This window comes from Eriocheir sinensis, chromosome 37 (genome assembly GCF_024679095.1).
Source record: "Eriocheir sinensis breed Jianghai 21 chromosome 37, ASM2467909v1, whole genome shotgun sequence".
In the NCBI taxonomy this organism is placed as follows: domain Eukaryota; kingdom Metazoa; phylum Arthropoda; class Malacostraca; order Decapoda; family Varunidae; genus Eriocheir; species Eriocheir sinensis.
Window position 1 is genome coordinate 12,560,709 of NC_066545.1, and position 16,483 is coordinate 12,577,191.

The 16,483-nt window shown below is 44.3% G+C and overlaps 1 protein-coding gene across 6 annotated transcripts in view; it reads right to left on the reverse strand.

Moving 5' to 3' along the window:
* LOC127008262 (adenosylhomocysteinase-like 1) overlaps nt 1-16,483 on the reverse strand; it is a 187,760-nt gene that overhangs the window by 10,350 nt on the left and 160,927 nt on the right. For all 6 annotated transcript variants that reach the window (XM_050880040.1, XM_050880036.1, XM_050880035.1 and 3 more), the window contains 4 exons: nt 14,284-14,386; nt 10,304-10,471; nt 9,161-9,311; nt 93-245 (listed from right to left, as the gene is read on the reverse strand). In XM_050880040.1, the coding sequence (XP_050735997.1) occupies nt 93-245; nt 9,161-9,311; nt 10,304-10,471; nt 14,284-14,386 (575 nt within the window). The remainder of the gene's footprint in view (nt 1-92; nt 246-9,160; nt 9,312-10,303; nt 10,472-14,283; nt 14,387-16,483) is intronic.

Sequence of the window (16,483 nt, forward strand, 5' to 3'; positions counted from 1 at the left end):
ATAAATAAATGTAAGAGATAAAAACAAATATAACTAACAAAAACAACACTCGTAAAACCCAAACACACAAGCACATCCCGGCACACACTCACCAGGCCTGAAGTCCGCACACAGGATCAATCTCAGTGACGTAGACAGTGCAGCCGAGACCCTTGAGAGCCTGGCAGCATCCCTTCCCGACCTCTCCGTAGCCGCACACCACGACCTGCTTGCCGCCGAACATGACGTCTGTCGCTCGCTTCAGACTGGGGGAGGAAGACGCGGGGAGTGAGTCAAAACAGGGAATAGATCGAGAGGGATAAGAGGTGCAACAAAGAAAAGAAGGGAAGAGAAATGAAAAGTAAGATAGCAGGAGATGAGTTAAGAGAGGAATGGACTGTAAGAGAGGAGGAGGAGATGCAGGAAAAGAGAGGAGAGGAAAGGGGCAGGAGTAAGAGAGGAGTTAAAAATGGGAAATGGACTGAGGAGAGGAAGAGAAAATGGGAAATGGACTGAGGGAAGGAAGAGAAAATGGGAAATGGACTGAGGGGAGGAAGAGAAAATGGGAAATGGACTGAGGGGAGGAAGAGAAAATGGGAAATGGACTGAGGGAAGGAAGAGAAAATGGGAAATGGACTGAGGGGAGGAAGAGAAAATGGGAAATGGACTGAGGGAAGGAAGAGAAAATGGGAAATGGACGGAGGGGAGGAAGAGATATCAGAGTGAAGAGAAGAGAGAGGGAAGAGAGGAAGAGATAACTGGCAGGGTCATTAGGTAGGGATGAGACCAAGGGAAGCAAGAGACGAAGAAGGTATGAAAGGACAATGGAGAGAAAAAAGGGGAAGTTAAAATCGAAGAAAAAGAAAGGGAAAGTAGAGAGAATAAAGATGAAAATAAGGGGGGAGGGGAAAACAAGGTAAAGCAACAACAGATGGAGGATGGATAAGGATGATATATGGGAGATGAAACAGTGGATGAGTCTTGACGGGAAAAAGAATTGAAGGAAAGGAGCGTGATAAGGTGAAACTGTTTGGCGGGAAATGAAAAAAAAAGGAAAATAACAGGAAAGAAAGGAAATGAAAGCACAAGTAAGGAATAAAGACAAGGATTAAACAGAAAATAAGAGAAATAAGACTTAGGAAATGGAAGTACAGAGTTATTTAGTGAGGAACAGAATGGACTAGCGGAAGAGAAGAGGAAAATAATACAGTGAAAGAGGAAAGAAAAAGAGAAGCTGGGTCAATAGTCTGGAGGAAAAGAATGAAGGTGAATTTAAAGACCCAGGAAGTTTTGTGTACTGAGGGAGAAGAAAGAGGATTAGATGGGCGGGAAAAGGGGATTAAGGGCAGGGAGAACTGATACAAAAGTGGAGAGAAGGGGATTAGATTACATGGGGAATGAACTGAGTGAAGGTGGGAGGGAGAGAGAGTTAGAGTTAGAGCGAGAGAGAGAGAGAGAGAGAGAGAGAGAGAGAGAGAGATTGATAAAAAGGAAGAGAGGAGGAAGGAGAATAATGGAAGGAGGAAGTGGTTTAAAAAGGAGGAAAATGAGGAAGGGAAGGAAGGAGGTGAGAGAAGGAAACGGAGGAGGAGGAGGAGGAGGAGGAAGATAAAAAGTTAGTGATGCACTTTAAACTTCTCTTCTTTCCTTAAAATTCAAATAAAAAGTGAATTAAAGACTTAAGATAAGGATTATTCTCTCTCTCTCTCTCTCTCTCTCTCTCTCTCTCTCTCTCTCTCTCTCTCTCTCTCTCTCATCCACCCCTTCAACTTTTACCCTTACAGAGAGAGAGAAAAGGAGAGAAAGAAGAGGAGATCAAGGAAGAGAAAGAAGAAGAAGAAAAACATAAAGAAGATATGGGAAGTAAAGAATAAGAAAGAAAAGAAAGGGAAAGATTGGAAAGAAAAGGAAAGAAAAAGGAGACAAGGAAAAGAGAAGGAAAAGAAAATGAAAGAAAAGAAAAAAGACAAGGAAAAGAGAAGGAAAAGAAAAAGAAAGAAAGAGTAGACAAGGAAAAGAGAAGGAAAAGATAAAGAAAAAGAAAGGGAAAGAATAGAAAGAGAAATAAATAAAAAGAAAGAAAAAGAGAAGACGGAAAAGAGAAGGAATGAAAAATAATAATAATAATAAAAAATGAAGCTAAATTAAAATGACCGAAGAAGAAGAAGAAGAAGAAGAAGAAGAAGAAGAAGAAAAAGGAGGATGAAGAAGAAAGATCTCAGGTTTAAAAAAAAGAAGAAGGGGAGGAGACGTCACACAAAGAGGTAACTGAAGAAAGAAATAAGAAAAGAAGAAGAAGGAGAAAAGAATGCACTTGAAACAAAAGAAGGAAGGAAGAGGAGGAAAATAAATCAACCTGATAGTGGAGATTATACCAAAGAAAGAGGAAAAGGAGAAGGAGGAGGAGGAGGAAGAGGAAGAGGAGGAGAGGAAAAAAAACTATTGAAGAGGAAGGAGGAAAAGAAAAAGAAAGAGGAGGGGAAGAGATGGGAAAGGAAAGGAGGAAGATAGGAAGGAAAGGGAAGGACGGAAGAGAGAAAAAGGAGGGGAAGAGATGGGAAAGGAAAGGAGGAAGATAGGAAGGAAAGGGAAGGACAGAAGAGAGAAAAAGGAGGGGAAGAGATGGGAAAGGAAAGGAGGAAGATAGGAAGGAAAGGGAAGGACGGAAGAGAGAAAAAGGAGGGGAAGAGATGGGAAAGGAAAGGAGGAAGATAGGAAGGAAAGGGAAGGAAGGAAGAGAGAAAAAGGAAGGAAGGAAGGGATGAAAGGAGAATGAAGAAAAAAAGGAAAGAAAAAAGGAAAGGGAAAAAGAAATAAAAAAGAAAAAAGAAAAGAAAAGGAGGAAGAAGGAACAAAACAAATTAAGAACAAAAAAGAAAAGGGAATAAATAGGAAATAAAGCAAACAAAAAAAAGAAAGGAATGAAAGAAGGGAGTTAGAATCCAATATTAAAGGAAGAGGAGATGATGGGAAAGGAGAGAGCAAGACCAATATTAAGGAAAAAAAAATGAAGGGAAGGAAAGTTTATGAGAAAAGGGGAGGGAAAAAAAAGAGGAGGAGGAAAAAAAGGGAAGGAGGACAAACTAATTACAGAAGAGGAGGTGATCGGGGAGGAAAAAGTATTATAGGAAGAAAAAAAAGAAGAAAAATGATTAGAAGATTAAGGAAGAGGAAGAAAATAAGAGAAGGAAATTGATGTAGAGTGAAAACAAGATAAAGCAGAAGAAAAGGAAGAAGATAGGAATGAAAGGGAAGGAAGAAAAGGAGGGGAAGAGAAGGGAAAGGAAAGGAGGAAGATAGGAGGGAAAGGAAAGGAAGGACAAGGAAGAAAATGGAAGGGAAGAGAAGGGAAAGAAAAGGAGGAAGATAGGAAGGAAAGGGAAGGAAGAGAAAGAAAAAGGAAGGGAAGAAAAGGGAAAGGAGAGGAGGAAGATAGGAAGGAAAGGGAAGGAAGGAGAGAGGAGAAGGAAGGGAAGAGAAGTGAAAGGAAAGGTAAGGAAAATAGAGAAAAAAGGAAGGAATCAAGGAGAAAAGAATAAAGGAGAAGAAAAAAGGAAAAGAAAAATGATTAGAAAATTAGGGAAGAGGAAGAAAGAAAAAAAAAAAAAGAGGAATTTGCTGTCTAGTGAAAATGAGATAAAATGGGAAAAAGGGGGAAAATAACTCTCTCTCTCTCTCTCTCTCTCTCTCTCTCTCTCTCTCTCTCTTTTTTTATTTTTTTTATTTACACACTCTTTGTTACATCAGGGCCTAGTACCTATAACATTATATTATATGGCGGCACTAGTTTGTAGGCTAAAGGGAACATAGTTGGTATCCCCTATCTTAAAGCCTAACCTGTTCACAAATTGTTCAGCCACTGGTTCACAAACAGTTTATATTGTTGCCGGTGTGTGAACTGCTGAGGCAGCTGACCGGACGCAAGGAGACGGTTCCATATATGCACGTAAGTGTTTATAAACTGCCTCTGGTAGTGAGTCGTCCGGCATCGCTGCACCACCAGAGCCGTGGGTGCCGCCTCCGCTGACCGGGTGTTGGCTGTCACCTCCGCTCCGGCTGGCGCAGCGTCCTCAGGTGCTCCACTCCCTCCTGCTGTATTTTGTACAGAGTGGTGAGGCCAGCCACGTCTCGCCGGTGTTGGAGGGTCTGCAGGGTCAGTAGGTGCTCCGGTTGTCGAGCCGTGATTATCATCAACGCACTCTCATGGATCTTGTAGAGGATCGCGAGATGTTTCCTGGCAGCTCCAAACAACGTTAGGCACGAATACTCAAGGGAGGATCGGATTTGTGCCTTGTATAAGACCTCGCGCCCTCGACTGTCCATCAGCCAGGAGATTCTGCGTAGGGACGTCAGCTTCCGTGAGGCTGCCCTTGCCAGCTGCTGGATGTGCGTGCGGAAGGTCAGCCTGGAGTCATATGTGAGGCCCAGCACCTCCACTTCCTCACGTGGCGTCAGCAGAGTCCCTCAAATTCAAGCTGGAGATCCACAGGTGTCCTGGCCACTACCAGCAGCTGAGTTTTGCTGGGGCAAACTTAACTTGCCACTTACTCCCCAATCTGCAATTCGCCGGAGTGTGGCTCTTAGTTGGCGTGCTGCCTGGGCCTCCTCCTGGCTCTATTTGTGAGTCAAAGTGATGTCATCGGCGAACGCTTTGGCACTAGGAACAAGATGGAGGAGGTCATTTATGTATATGTTCCATAGAAGTGGCCCGATGACGCTGCCTTGTGGCACGCCGGCGTGGATCCGTTGTGGGGAGGACTTGTGCCCATTCAGGACCACTTGAAGGTGGCGTTCCTCTAAGTAATTTTCCATCAGGCACAGAAGCCAGTCCGGCTGCTCTCATTTTTCTAGGGCGGTGTGCCACACTCGGTCAAATGCGCCCTCAATGTCTAGTGCCAGAGCAGCAGTGGCTCTTCCTTGGTCCAGCTGTGAACTCCATTCGTTGGATAGTAGTGGAGATCGGCTGCTGAGTTTTTTCTGAGCCCCCCAACTGCCTGGCACTCACAGATAGTGCACTCAACAGATAGTGGTCTCTCTCTCTCTCTCTCTCTCTCTCTCTCTCTCTCTCTCTCTCTCTCTCTCTCTCTCTCTTCTCTCTCTCTCTCTCTCTCTCTCTCTCTCTCTCTCTCTCTCTCTCTCTCTCTCTCTCTCTCTCTCTCTCTCTCTCTCTCTCTCTCTCTCTCTCTCTCTCTCTCTCTCTCTCTCTCTCTCTCTCTCTCTCTCTCTCTCTCTCTCTCTCTCTCTCTCTCTCTCTCTCTCTCTCTCTCTCTCTCTCTCTCTCTCTCTCTCTCTCTCTCTCTCTCTCTCTCTCTGTCAGTCAAAGAGAAGTCCTACAAAGAGAGAATTTTGATGTTGGCAAATTGAGTTCTTCCTCTTTTTTTCATCTTTTTTTATTCTTTTATTTGACCACCCTTGATCTCTCTCTCTCTCTCTCTCTCTCTCTCTCTCTCTCTCTCTCTCTCTCTCTCTCTCTCTCTCTCTCTCTCTCTAACTACGTTCCATCTACAGTACTTTTTCTCTTTCTACATCATTATTTTTTTTCTTCTTTCACATATCTTTCTCTACCTTCAATTTCCATGCATTTATTTCCTCCCCTTCTATTTCCTTCTTCCCTCTCTTTCCTTTCTTCTCTTTTCTTTTTTCATTTTTCTTTGCCTTTCCTTCCTTTCCTTTTTTCCCTTCCCCTTCCTTACCTAACCTTACTTTACTTTTCCCTTCCTTTCCTTTCCTTTCTTTTCGATTCCCTCCCTTCTATCTCCTTTTCTCCCCTTTCTCTCCCTTTCCTTTCATTTCCTTCCTCTATCTAATCTTTCCTTTCCTTCCCTTCCCTTTCCTTCTTTTCTTTCCCTTCCAATATCTTCCTACTTCCTTAACTCACCTTTTCCATTCTTTACCTTCCCTTCCTTTCCCTTTCCTTCCTCCCTCCCCTCCTCACCTGCCCATCACCTGCCAATGACGAGCCTCCCTCACCTGTACAGTCTGTCAAACATCATCTTGCTCCCCTTCATCTTCTGTCCTATTACTCCCCTCATCACCCCTTCCCCCTCCTCTTTCCTTCTACTTCTATCTGTCTGTTTCTTCTTTATCTCCTTTCTCTGTCTCCCTCTTTCCTTTTTTTCCTGTCTCTTTCTCTCTTTCACATACATTTGCTAACTTCATTTTCTTCCTTCTTTCCTCTCTTTTTCCTTTTTTCCTTCATTCTTTTCTTTCTTTCACCTCCTTTCTTTCCTTCTATCCAGTCTTCAATTTCTTCCTTCCTTATTTTTTTCTTTCGTCTCTTTTCCTTTTTTCCTTCATTCTTTCTTTCTTTCTTTCACCTCTGCTTCTTCCTTTCTTTCCTTCCATCCAGTCTTTGTTTCCTGTTTAATCTTTTTGCTTTTTTTCTTCCTTTTTTATTTTCTCCTCCCTTTTCTTTCTCCCTTCTTCCTTGCCTCCTCCTTCCTTTCTTTTTCTTTCTTTCCTTCCATTCAATCTCCATTTTCTTTTTATTCTGTTATCTTATCATTCTTCCTGTGTTTTTCCTCCTTCATTCCTTCCTATCTTCCTTACTTCCTCCTTTCTTTCCTTTCCACCTCTATTTCCTCTTTTTCCCCTCTTCCTGTCTTCCTTCCTCTCTTCTCTCTTCTCTTTCTTCCCTTCCTTTCCTTCCTTATAAGCTTCATTTCCTTCTTGTTCTCCTTATCCTCTTTTTCCTTCTTCCTTTCTTTCTTCCTCTCTTTCTGCTTCCTCATCAAACTCACTTGATTGATATGGTGTGTGTGTGTATTTACCTAGTTGTATTTACCTAGTTGTATTTACCTAGTTGTATTTACCTAGTTGTATTTACCTAGTTGTATTTACCTAGCTGTATTTACCTAGTTGTATTTACCTAGTTGTATTTACCTAGTTGTATTTACCTAGTTGTAATTTTACAGGGCCTGGGCTTACGCTCGTGTGGTCCCGTCTCCGTATCTATAATTATCCAACTTTTCCTTGAAGCTCTGCACACTCTTCGCCGATACTATTTCTTCACTTAATCTGTTCCAAACCTCTATATTTCTTTGTGGGAAGCTATATTTCTTTATGTCTCTTGAGCATCTTCCCTTCCTCAACTTTTTACTATGTCCTCTAGTATTCCTGCTGGAAGGTTCCTCTCTTAGTAGCAATTTCTCGTTATCCACTTCTTCCATTTTACTCAATAGCCTATATATTTGTATTAGGTCTCCTCTTTCTCTTCTTTGTTCCAGTGTTGGCAAGTCCATTTCCTTTAGTCTCTCTTCATATGTCAGTCCCTCCAGTTCTGGAACCATTTTTGTTGCCATCCTCTGTATTCTTTCTAGTTTTATTATGTGTTTCTTCATATGTGGAGACCACACTGTTTCCGCGTATTCTAGTTTAGGTCTGATCATAGTAGTTATTAATTTTTTCATCATTTCTTTGTCCATGTAGTGGAATGCTATGCCTATATCCCTCACCATGTTATATGTATCACCGAAGATCCGATTTATATGACTTCCTGGTTGCATATAATCTTGCATTATTACTCCCAGGTCTCTCTCTTCATTTACTTTCTTGAATATTTCCCCATCTCCCATTTTATATGTCCATTTTGGTCTTTCTACACTTTTTCCCATTTCCATAACATGACATTTCCTCACGTTGAATTTCATCTCCCATTTCTGACTCCATTTCCAAATCTTGTTTAGGTCTTCTTGCAGCTCCTTGCAGTCTTCACTGTTTCTTATATGTCTTTGCAGTTTAGCATCATCTGCAAACAGGCTCATGTAGCTGCTTATTCCCTCTGGCATATCATTAATATAGACCAGGAAGAGTACTGGTGCTAACCAGTACAGTGTGTGTGTGTGTGTGTGTGTGTGTTTACACACAATACAAAATACACAATACTGGTGCTGACCAGTACTCTTCCTAGTCTATATTAATGATATTCCCTCTGGAATATCATTAATATAGACTAGGAAGAGTACTGGTGCTAACCAGTACAGTGTGTGTGTGTGTGTGTGTATTTACCTAGTTGTTGGTAAACACACACACACACACTACATGAGCAGTACTCTGTCCTGATGCTAAACTGCAAAGACATGAAACAGTTTCTTATATGAATATGTCTTTGCAGTATTGTGTGTGTGTGTGTGTGTGTGTCATTCATCATTCTTCTCTCTCTCTCTCTCTCTCTCTCTCTCTCTCTCTCTCTCTCTCTCTCTCTCTCTCTCTCTGTCTCTCTCTCTCTCTCTCTCTCTCTCTCTCTCTCTCTCTCTCTCTCTCTCTCTCTCTCTCTCTCTCTCTCTCTCTCTCTCTTCTCTCTCTCTCTCTCTCTCTCTCTCTCTCTTCCTCTCCTCCCATCTCTACCTCTCTCCTTCTCCCTCCTCCTCTCACCTTCCTCCTCTCTCTTCCTCTTCCTCCTCTTCTCTCTTCTCCTCCTCCTCCCTTTCCTTCCTCCTCCTTCTTCTCCTCCTTCTTCTCTCCTTTCCTTCTCTTCTTTCTTTTCCTTCCCTTTCCTTTCCTTTCCTTCCCTTCCCTCTTCTTCTTTTCTTTCCCTTCCAATATCTTCCTACTTTCTTAACTCACTCTTCTTTTCTTTACTTTCCCTTCATTTCCTCTCCTTTCCTTTTCCTTCCCCCTTCCTTCCTTCCTCCTTCCCTCTTCCCTCTTCACCTCCCGTCCTTCCCTCCTTCAACCTAACCACCTCCATATCGTTCCCTCCCTCCGCTAGGCATCTCCACACCTCCCTCTCTCTCTGCCTCCTCTTCCTCCTCCTCCCTCTCAACCCATCTTCACCTATTGTCCTCCTCCTCCACCTCCTTCCCTCCTCAACCCAACCATCATCACTGCCTTCCCCTCTTTCCCCTCACTTTTCCTCTTCCTTTCTTTCCTTCCATCCAAACTTCATTTCCCACTTAATCTTAATACTTTTTTCTTCCTTTCTTTTCGTTCTTCCTTCCTTTCATCGTTTCTTTTTTTTCTCTTCCCTTTTCTCTCCCCCTTCATTCTTTTCTTTCCCTTTCTCTCCTTCCCTTCCCTCGCCTCTCCTTTCTTCTCTTTTCCTGTCTTTCCCTTCTTCCTTCTCCTCCTTTCTTTCGTTCCCTCCATTCAATCTCCATTTCCTCCTTACTCTGTTCTCTTATAATGCTTCCTGTCTTCTCCCTTCCTTCATTTCTATCTATCCTATCTTCCTCCGTCTCACCTGTCAATGATGGATTCCCGGCACGAGTAGAGGTTATCAAACATGGTCTTGGTCACAGAGTCGTTCACATTCATGGCCGGCACCGTCAGCTTGCCTGCCTTGCTCAGCTGGTAGAGACGGTGCACGCCAGTAACGCTCTCCTCACAGATGCCTGGACGCGGGGAACAAAGGGAACATGAATACTGGGCTTTATAAAACACATTTGTAACTCTGATAAAAAATTGCTGGTAGTGGTTGTAGGAAAATATTTTGATCAGAAACTTTATATGCAATCTATTCATGTATTCACCACCACACCAACTGAGTGGATGAGTGGTCCGTGTGCAGGCGTGAGGTCCAGGAGAATGCAGGTGTGAGTACTGCCCGCCACTACAACCTGACAGTTTTCAGTCATTGCCGAGTGGCCTATAGTATTTCCATGGGACACTGGCCAGAGGGGTGGGTGGTGGTGGCTGTGGGGTCAGTCCCGCCACGCACCCTGCCACACACTCTCAACACCTCTCGCTTCCTCTCATATGTCAGCTATTTACTACCTTGAAATGAATTTTGTATAAATACCACGACACTTGACAATGTTGTATTCCAACGTTGTCAAGTGTCTTTGTTATTATCCTAAAATCGAAACAATCTTAACACTATATGACCTTATTGGATTATCCACTTCTTTAATTAAATTCATTTCAAGGTAGCAAATAGCTGACATATGAGAGGAAGCAAGAGGTGTTGAGAGTGTGTGGCAAGGTGCGGGGCGGGACTAACCCCAAAGCCGCCACCACCCACCCCTCCGGCCTGTGTCCCATGGAAATACTATAGGCCACTCGGCAATGACTGAAAATTGTCAGCTTGTAGTGGCGGGCAGTAATCACACCTGCATTCTCCTGGACCTCACGCCTGCACACGGACCACTCAGCCACTCAGTTGGTGAGGTGATGAATACATGAATAGATTGCTGTCCTGAAGACCACCCAGACTTCAGATCAACTTCCTTCCTGCCTTCTCTCTACACACACCATTTCTCCATTCTTCCTATCTTCATTTTTTTCCTTCCATCCTTTCTTTTTTTTCTTCCTTACCTTACTTCCTTCAATCCCTCCCCCCAATCTCTCACCCCCTGGGCCCCTCACCCTACACCCTCACACTCACCCTTAATCATCTTGAACATGGCCGGGTACTTCTTCAGCATGAGGTGGGTAGTGTCCCCGCCGTCGTCCAGGATCATGTTGGGCTGCCAGTTCTCCGTGTTGATGCAGCGGTCAATGCACCACCAGAAGTCCTCCTCGCTCTCCCCGCGCCAGGCGAACACCGGGTGGCCTGAAGGGAAGGAGGAAAGGGGGGGATTAAAGGGGCTGGAAGGGGATAAGAAGGAAGGGAGTAAGAGGTGTAGGAATGAGTTTAATAAGGGAGTGGATGATATAGTGAAGGAATGAAGGAAGGGAGAGGAGTGAGAAAGTGGGCTGAAGGAAAATAGGGAGGGAAAGGAAGAGGAAGTGTAGGAATGAGTTTAAGGGAGTGGATGATCGTGAAGGGAGCAAAAGGGAGTAAGGGAAACACCAGATGATGTGAAGGGAAGGGAGAAGGTGGGATTAAAGGGGGTGGAGGGGGATAAGAAGGAAGGGAAGGGAAAGGAAGCGGAAATGTAGGAATGGGGCGAATATGGGGAGGCTTACTGGGAAGGTGGGATCAAAAGGGCTGAAGGGAGATAAGGAAGGAGAGGGAGGAAAGGAAGGAGGGAGGGGAAGAAGTTATGGGAATGAGGAACATGAGGGAGATAAGAATGAGAGTAAGAGGAGGAGGTAGAGAGGAAACGAAATTAAAGTATAGATGAATGGAAGAAAGGAAGGGATGAAAGATAAGTGAGGGAAAGGAAGGGTTAGAAAATATATGAAAAGAGAAGGGAAGGGAAAATAGGGAAGGAGAGAGAGGGAATGAGGTAAAAACAGAAATGGGAAAGGTATGGGTGAATGAAAGAAGGAAGGAAACGAAGATATGAGGGAGTGAAGTTAGGACAGAAATAGGGAGAGAATGAGAGTGAGGAGGGAGAATATAGGGAGTGGGGAAACAGAAAGGAAGGGAGGAAGAGGAAATGTAGGAATAATATTAGAGAAGATAATGGGAGGGAGGGAATGAAGGAAGGGATTTAGAGTAAGGGAAAGGGAGGGTTGGAAAATACTGGAGAAGGGAAGGGAAGGGAAGGGAAGGGAAGGGAAGGGAAGGGAAGAGAAGGGAAGGGAAGGGAAGGGAAGGGTAGAGAAGAGAAGGGAAATGAAGGGAAGGGAAGGGAAGGGAAGGGAAGGGAGGGTTAAGAAATTTTGGAGAAGGGAAGGGAAGGAAGGAAGGGATGAAGGAAGGGGAGAGACCATAGTGGCAGTTAGATATGAAAGGAAGGGAGGAAAGAAGGAAGGGAGGAAGGAACGAAGCAAAGAAGGAAGGAAGGGCACACACACACACACACACACACACACACACACACACCTAACTTTGTGTACCAGTGAGGCCATTACTTAGCCAGGTATGAGAGAGAGAGAGAGAGAGAGAGAGAGAGAGAGAGAGAGAGAGAGAGAGAAACGACATGGTATTTGCGAAGATTGGGAAGAAAAATGTGGATTGCCTCTCTCTCTCTCTCTCTCTCTCTCTAACTGACACGTACACAGATATGCAATAAAAAACGAAGCTAGGAATGCACATGACAGCCAATACACACACACACACACACACACGCGCTGTTTAGTCCTAAATTGAGAGAAATGGAGTCACTGATCAAAGAAAAGACACACAAACAACCCTATTATCCTTCCCCTCACCTCCCCTGTCAACACCATTACCACCACCATCACCATCATCATCATCACCATCATCACCACTATGACTACCACCACTAACACCATCATCACCACTACTATTACGACCACTATCACCATTACTATAAGACTCCTCACTACTACTACCATCATCACCACCATCATCACCATCACCACCAACACCAAATCGTATACAGCCTCAGAGGGGGATTTAGCTTCTCTCTCTCTCTCTCTCTCTCTCTCTCTCTCTCTCTCTCTCTCTCTCTCTCTCTCTCTCTCTCTCTCTCTCGCCCTCACCCCTGTTTATACGATTTTCCGGTAAGAAGAAGAAGAAGAAGAAGAAGAAGAAGAGGAAGAAGATCAACAACAAGAGTGAATAAATGCCATCTCAGGTGTGTGTGTGTGTGTGTGTGTGTGTGTGTGTGTCTGGCACCTGTTTGGGACACTGAAAATCTTGGGTGTTTATGTGGGATCACGACTCCCCTTCCTCTTCTTCCCCTTCCTCCCCTTCCTCCTCTTCCTCTTCCTCTTCTCCTTATGTCACTGTCAATTCATTTTTTCCTCTCTCTTCCTCTCTTCCTATTTTCCTTTTCTCTCTCTTCTCTTCCCCTTCCCTCTTCTTCCTCTTCCTCTTCTCATGTCACAGTTCATTCCTATTTCTATTTTTTTTTCTCTCCAAGTTGTTTTTCCTCTCTTTCCCTCTACCTTCCTTCTTTTCCTCTTTCTCCTTCCCTATCTTCGTCTCCCTCTTCCTCTTTTCTTATGTCACACCCCCTATCTTCTCTCTCTCTCTCTCTCTCTCTCTCTCTCTCTCTCTCTCTCTCTCTCTCTCTCTCTCTCTCTCTCTCTCTCTCTCTCTCTCTCTCTCTCTCTCTCTCTCTCTCTCTCTCTCTCTCTCTCGATTGGTCTTCCTCCCTTTCTTTCTATCTCCCTTCTTCTCATCTCTTCCCCTTCCCTTCCCTCCTTCCCCTTTCCTCCTCCCCTTTCTAACACCATAGTCGAATCTTTTCATCTATTCTTTCTATCTCTTTCTCCGCTGTTCTTCCCCTTCTTCCTCTTCCTCCCCTCTTCTCTTTCTTCCCCTTTCCTTCCTTCCTTCCTTCCTTCCTTCCTTCCCTTCTTCTCTTCCTGGCTTCTTCGTCTTTGTCTGATCACGCAGCTTCCTTCCCCTCCTCCTCCCCTTCCCTCCTATGCATTCTTCCCTCCCCCATCCCAGTCTCTTTCTTTGTCTATTCCTCTCTCTCTCTCTCTCTCTCTCTCTCTCTCTCTCTCTCTCTCTCTCTCTCTCTCTCTCTCTCTCTCTCTCGTCCATTGTTCTTCCTCCCTTTCTTTCTGTTTTCTCTCTTCCTCTCTTTCTCTTTCTTCCTTTTTTCTTCCTTTGTCTCTCCCTTCTCTTCTCCTTGCCCTTCTTCTTTCCCTTCCTATTTGCTCTTCCTCCTCTTCTTCATTCTTTATTCTCTCTCTCTCTCTCTCTCTCTCTCTCTCTCTCTCTCTCTCTCTCTCTCTCTCTCTCTCTCGCCTTGGTAACAACATCTCAATCCCCAAATGACTCCTAACTTCTTCTCTCCACCTCCTCCTCCTCTTCCTCCTCCTCTCTTCCCCTCTCTATCTTTACCGCTATTAACAGACATCTCTCTCTCTCTCTCTCTCTCTCTCTCTCTCTCTCTCTCTCTCTCTCTCTCACTTATTACCTGTCCTTTGCCTTTCCTCCCCCTCCCCTCCCTTCCCCTCTTCCCTCCTCCTCTCCCCTCCCCTCCTCCCTCCTCTTTCCTCTCCCCTTCTCCCCTTTTTCTACCTGTGACATTTACTGACACATCGCCTGGCACTGCGCATAACTCACTTTACTACTACTACTACTACTACCACTACTACTACTACTACTACTACTACTACTACCACTACTACTAAGGTTTATCCCATTACTTAAGTCACGCCATTCCCTCCCGTTCCCTTCCCTTTCCCCCATTCCTTCCTCCCCTTCCCTCTCTTCCCCTTCCCAGCATCCCTCTATCTCGCTCCCTTTCCCTTCCTCTCTCTCGCTTCCTTCTGTCCCTTTTCCATTCTCTCTCTCTCTCTCTCTCTCTCTCTCTCTCTCTCTCTCTCTCTCTCTCTCTCTCTCTCTCTCTCTCTCTCTCTCTCTCTCTCTCTCTCTCCCACATTACCACACTGACAGAAGTTACACACACACACACACACGACTCCATCTCCCTCTCTTCCTCCCTTCCTCCTTCCCTTCCTCCTCTTCCTCCTCTCCACATAAACATACATACACACTTTTCCGTCACTCTCTCCCTTCCTCCTCCTCCTCCTCCTCCTGCCACTCACCCGCCTCCGCCAGCGCCGCCGCTACCTCGTTCTGGGTGGAAAAGATGTTGCAGGCCGCCCATCGCACGCTGGCCCCGAGCTCCACCAGGGTCTCGATCAGCACCTGGGGGAGGAAGACAGGTGTGAAAAAACAGGTGTGAAAAGGGGGAAGGGATAAGGGGGTTGAAGGGAGGGAGGAAGAGATGGGTGAAGGGATTAAAGAAACAGGGAAATACAGGGAAAAACAAAGAAATACAGGGAAATACAGAGAAACACAGGGAAATACAGAGAAATACAGGGAAATACAGAGAAACACAGGGAAATACAGAGAAACACAGGGAAATACAGAGAAATACAGGGAAATACAGAGAAACACAGGGAAATACAGAGAAATACAGGGAAATACAGGGAAATACAGAGAAATACAGGGAAATACAGAAAAATACAGGGAAATACAGAGAAACACAGGGAAATACAGAGAAATACAGGGAAATACAGAGAAACACAGGGAAATACAGAAAAACACAGGGAAATACAGAGAAACACAGGGAAATACAGGGAAATACAGAGAAACACAGGGAAATACAGAGAAATACAGGGAAATACAGAAATGCACAGGAAATACAGAAATACAGGAAATACAGAAATACAGAAAAACACGGAAATACAGAGAAACACAGGGAAATACAGGGAAATACAGGGAAATACAGGGAAATACAGAAAAACACAGGGAAATACAGAGAAACACAGGGAAATACAGGGAAATACAGAGAAACACAGGGAAATACAGAGAAATACAGGGAAATACAGAGAAACACAGGGAAATACAGAGAAATACAGGGAAATACAGAGAAACACAGGGAAATACAGGGAAATACAGAGAAACACAGGGAAATACAGAGAAATACAGGGAAATATAAACAGGGAAATACAGAGAAATACAGAAACACAGGGAAATACAGAGAAATACAGGGAAATACAGAGAAACACAGGGAAATAGAGAAATAGGGAAATACAGAGAGAGAGAGAGAGAGAGAGAGAGAGAGAGAGAGAGAGATTTTAATTAAGGGAGTGGAATGATGTGTACGGATGGGTGACTAGGCAACACACACACACACACACACACACACACACACACACACACACACACACACACACACACACACGGGATGCAATAAAACACTCATAAACAAATTAATGAGGAAGATTTGGAGACCTTTTATCCTCCTCCTCCTCCTCCTCCTCCTCCTCCTCCTCCTCTAATTTTCTCTTCTTCTTCCTCTTCCTCCTCGTCATCAAAAGCATGTCAGAAAATCAAAGGAAATAAATGAAATGATAATAATGATAACAATAATAATAATAATAATAATAATAATAATAATAATAATAATAATAATAATAATAATAATAATAATAATAATAATAATAATAATAATAATAATAATAATAATAATAATAATAATAAAAAGTAAATAAGAATGAAAGTGGAGATCAAATTTTCTTCAGCTTTACTTCTGGCTCCTCCTCCTCCTCCTCCTCCTCCTCCTCCTCCTCCTCCTCCTCTTCTTCTCAGCCTCTTAATCCTCCTCTTCCCCTCCCAAAATAAACATTAAATAACTCCAACATGAAACTTTAAGAGCACCTTCCTCCTCCTCCTCCTCCTCCTCCTCCTCCTCCTCCTCCTCCTCCTCCTCCTCCTCCTCCTCCTTTGCTTCCCTCTTCATGTAATCCACTTAATGCTTTCCTACCCATGTTTCCTCCCCTCCCCTTCCTCCTTTCCTTTTTTTTCTTCCCCTCTTCTCTCTCTCTCTCTCTCTCTCTCTCTCTCTCTCTCTCTCTCTCTCTCTCTCTCTCTCTCTCTCTCTCTCTCTCTCTCTCTCTCTCTCTCTCTCTCTCCTTCTCTTCTTCCTTCCCTTCCTCCTCCTCTCCTCTCTCTCTAGCTCTTCCCCTCCTCCTCCCCTTCCTCTTGAGTCCTACCTTCCTACCTCCTCCTCCCTCTCTCCTCCTCCTCCTCCTCCTCCAAGATGTAATGGAGGAGGGGGAGGAAGGGAGGGAGGAAGGGGGTGACCGTAATAATATTAAATAGTGACGGATAATTGGACTAAAGGGAGAGGAGGAGGAGGAGGAGGAGGAGGAGGAGGAGGAGGAGGAGGAGGAGGAGGAGGAGGAGGAGGAGGAGGAGGAGGAAGAGGAGGAGGAGGAGGAGGAGGAAATTCGTGCT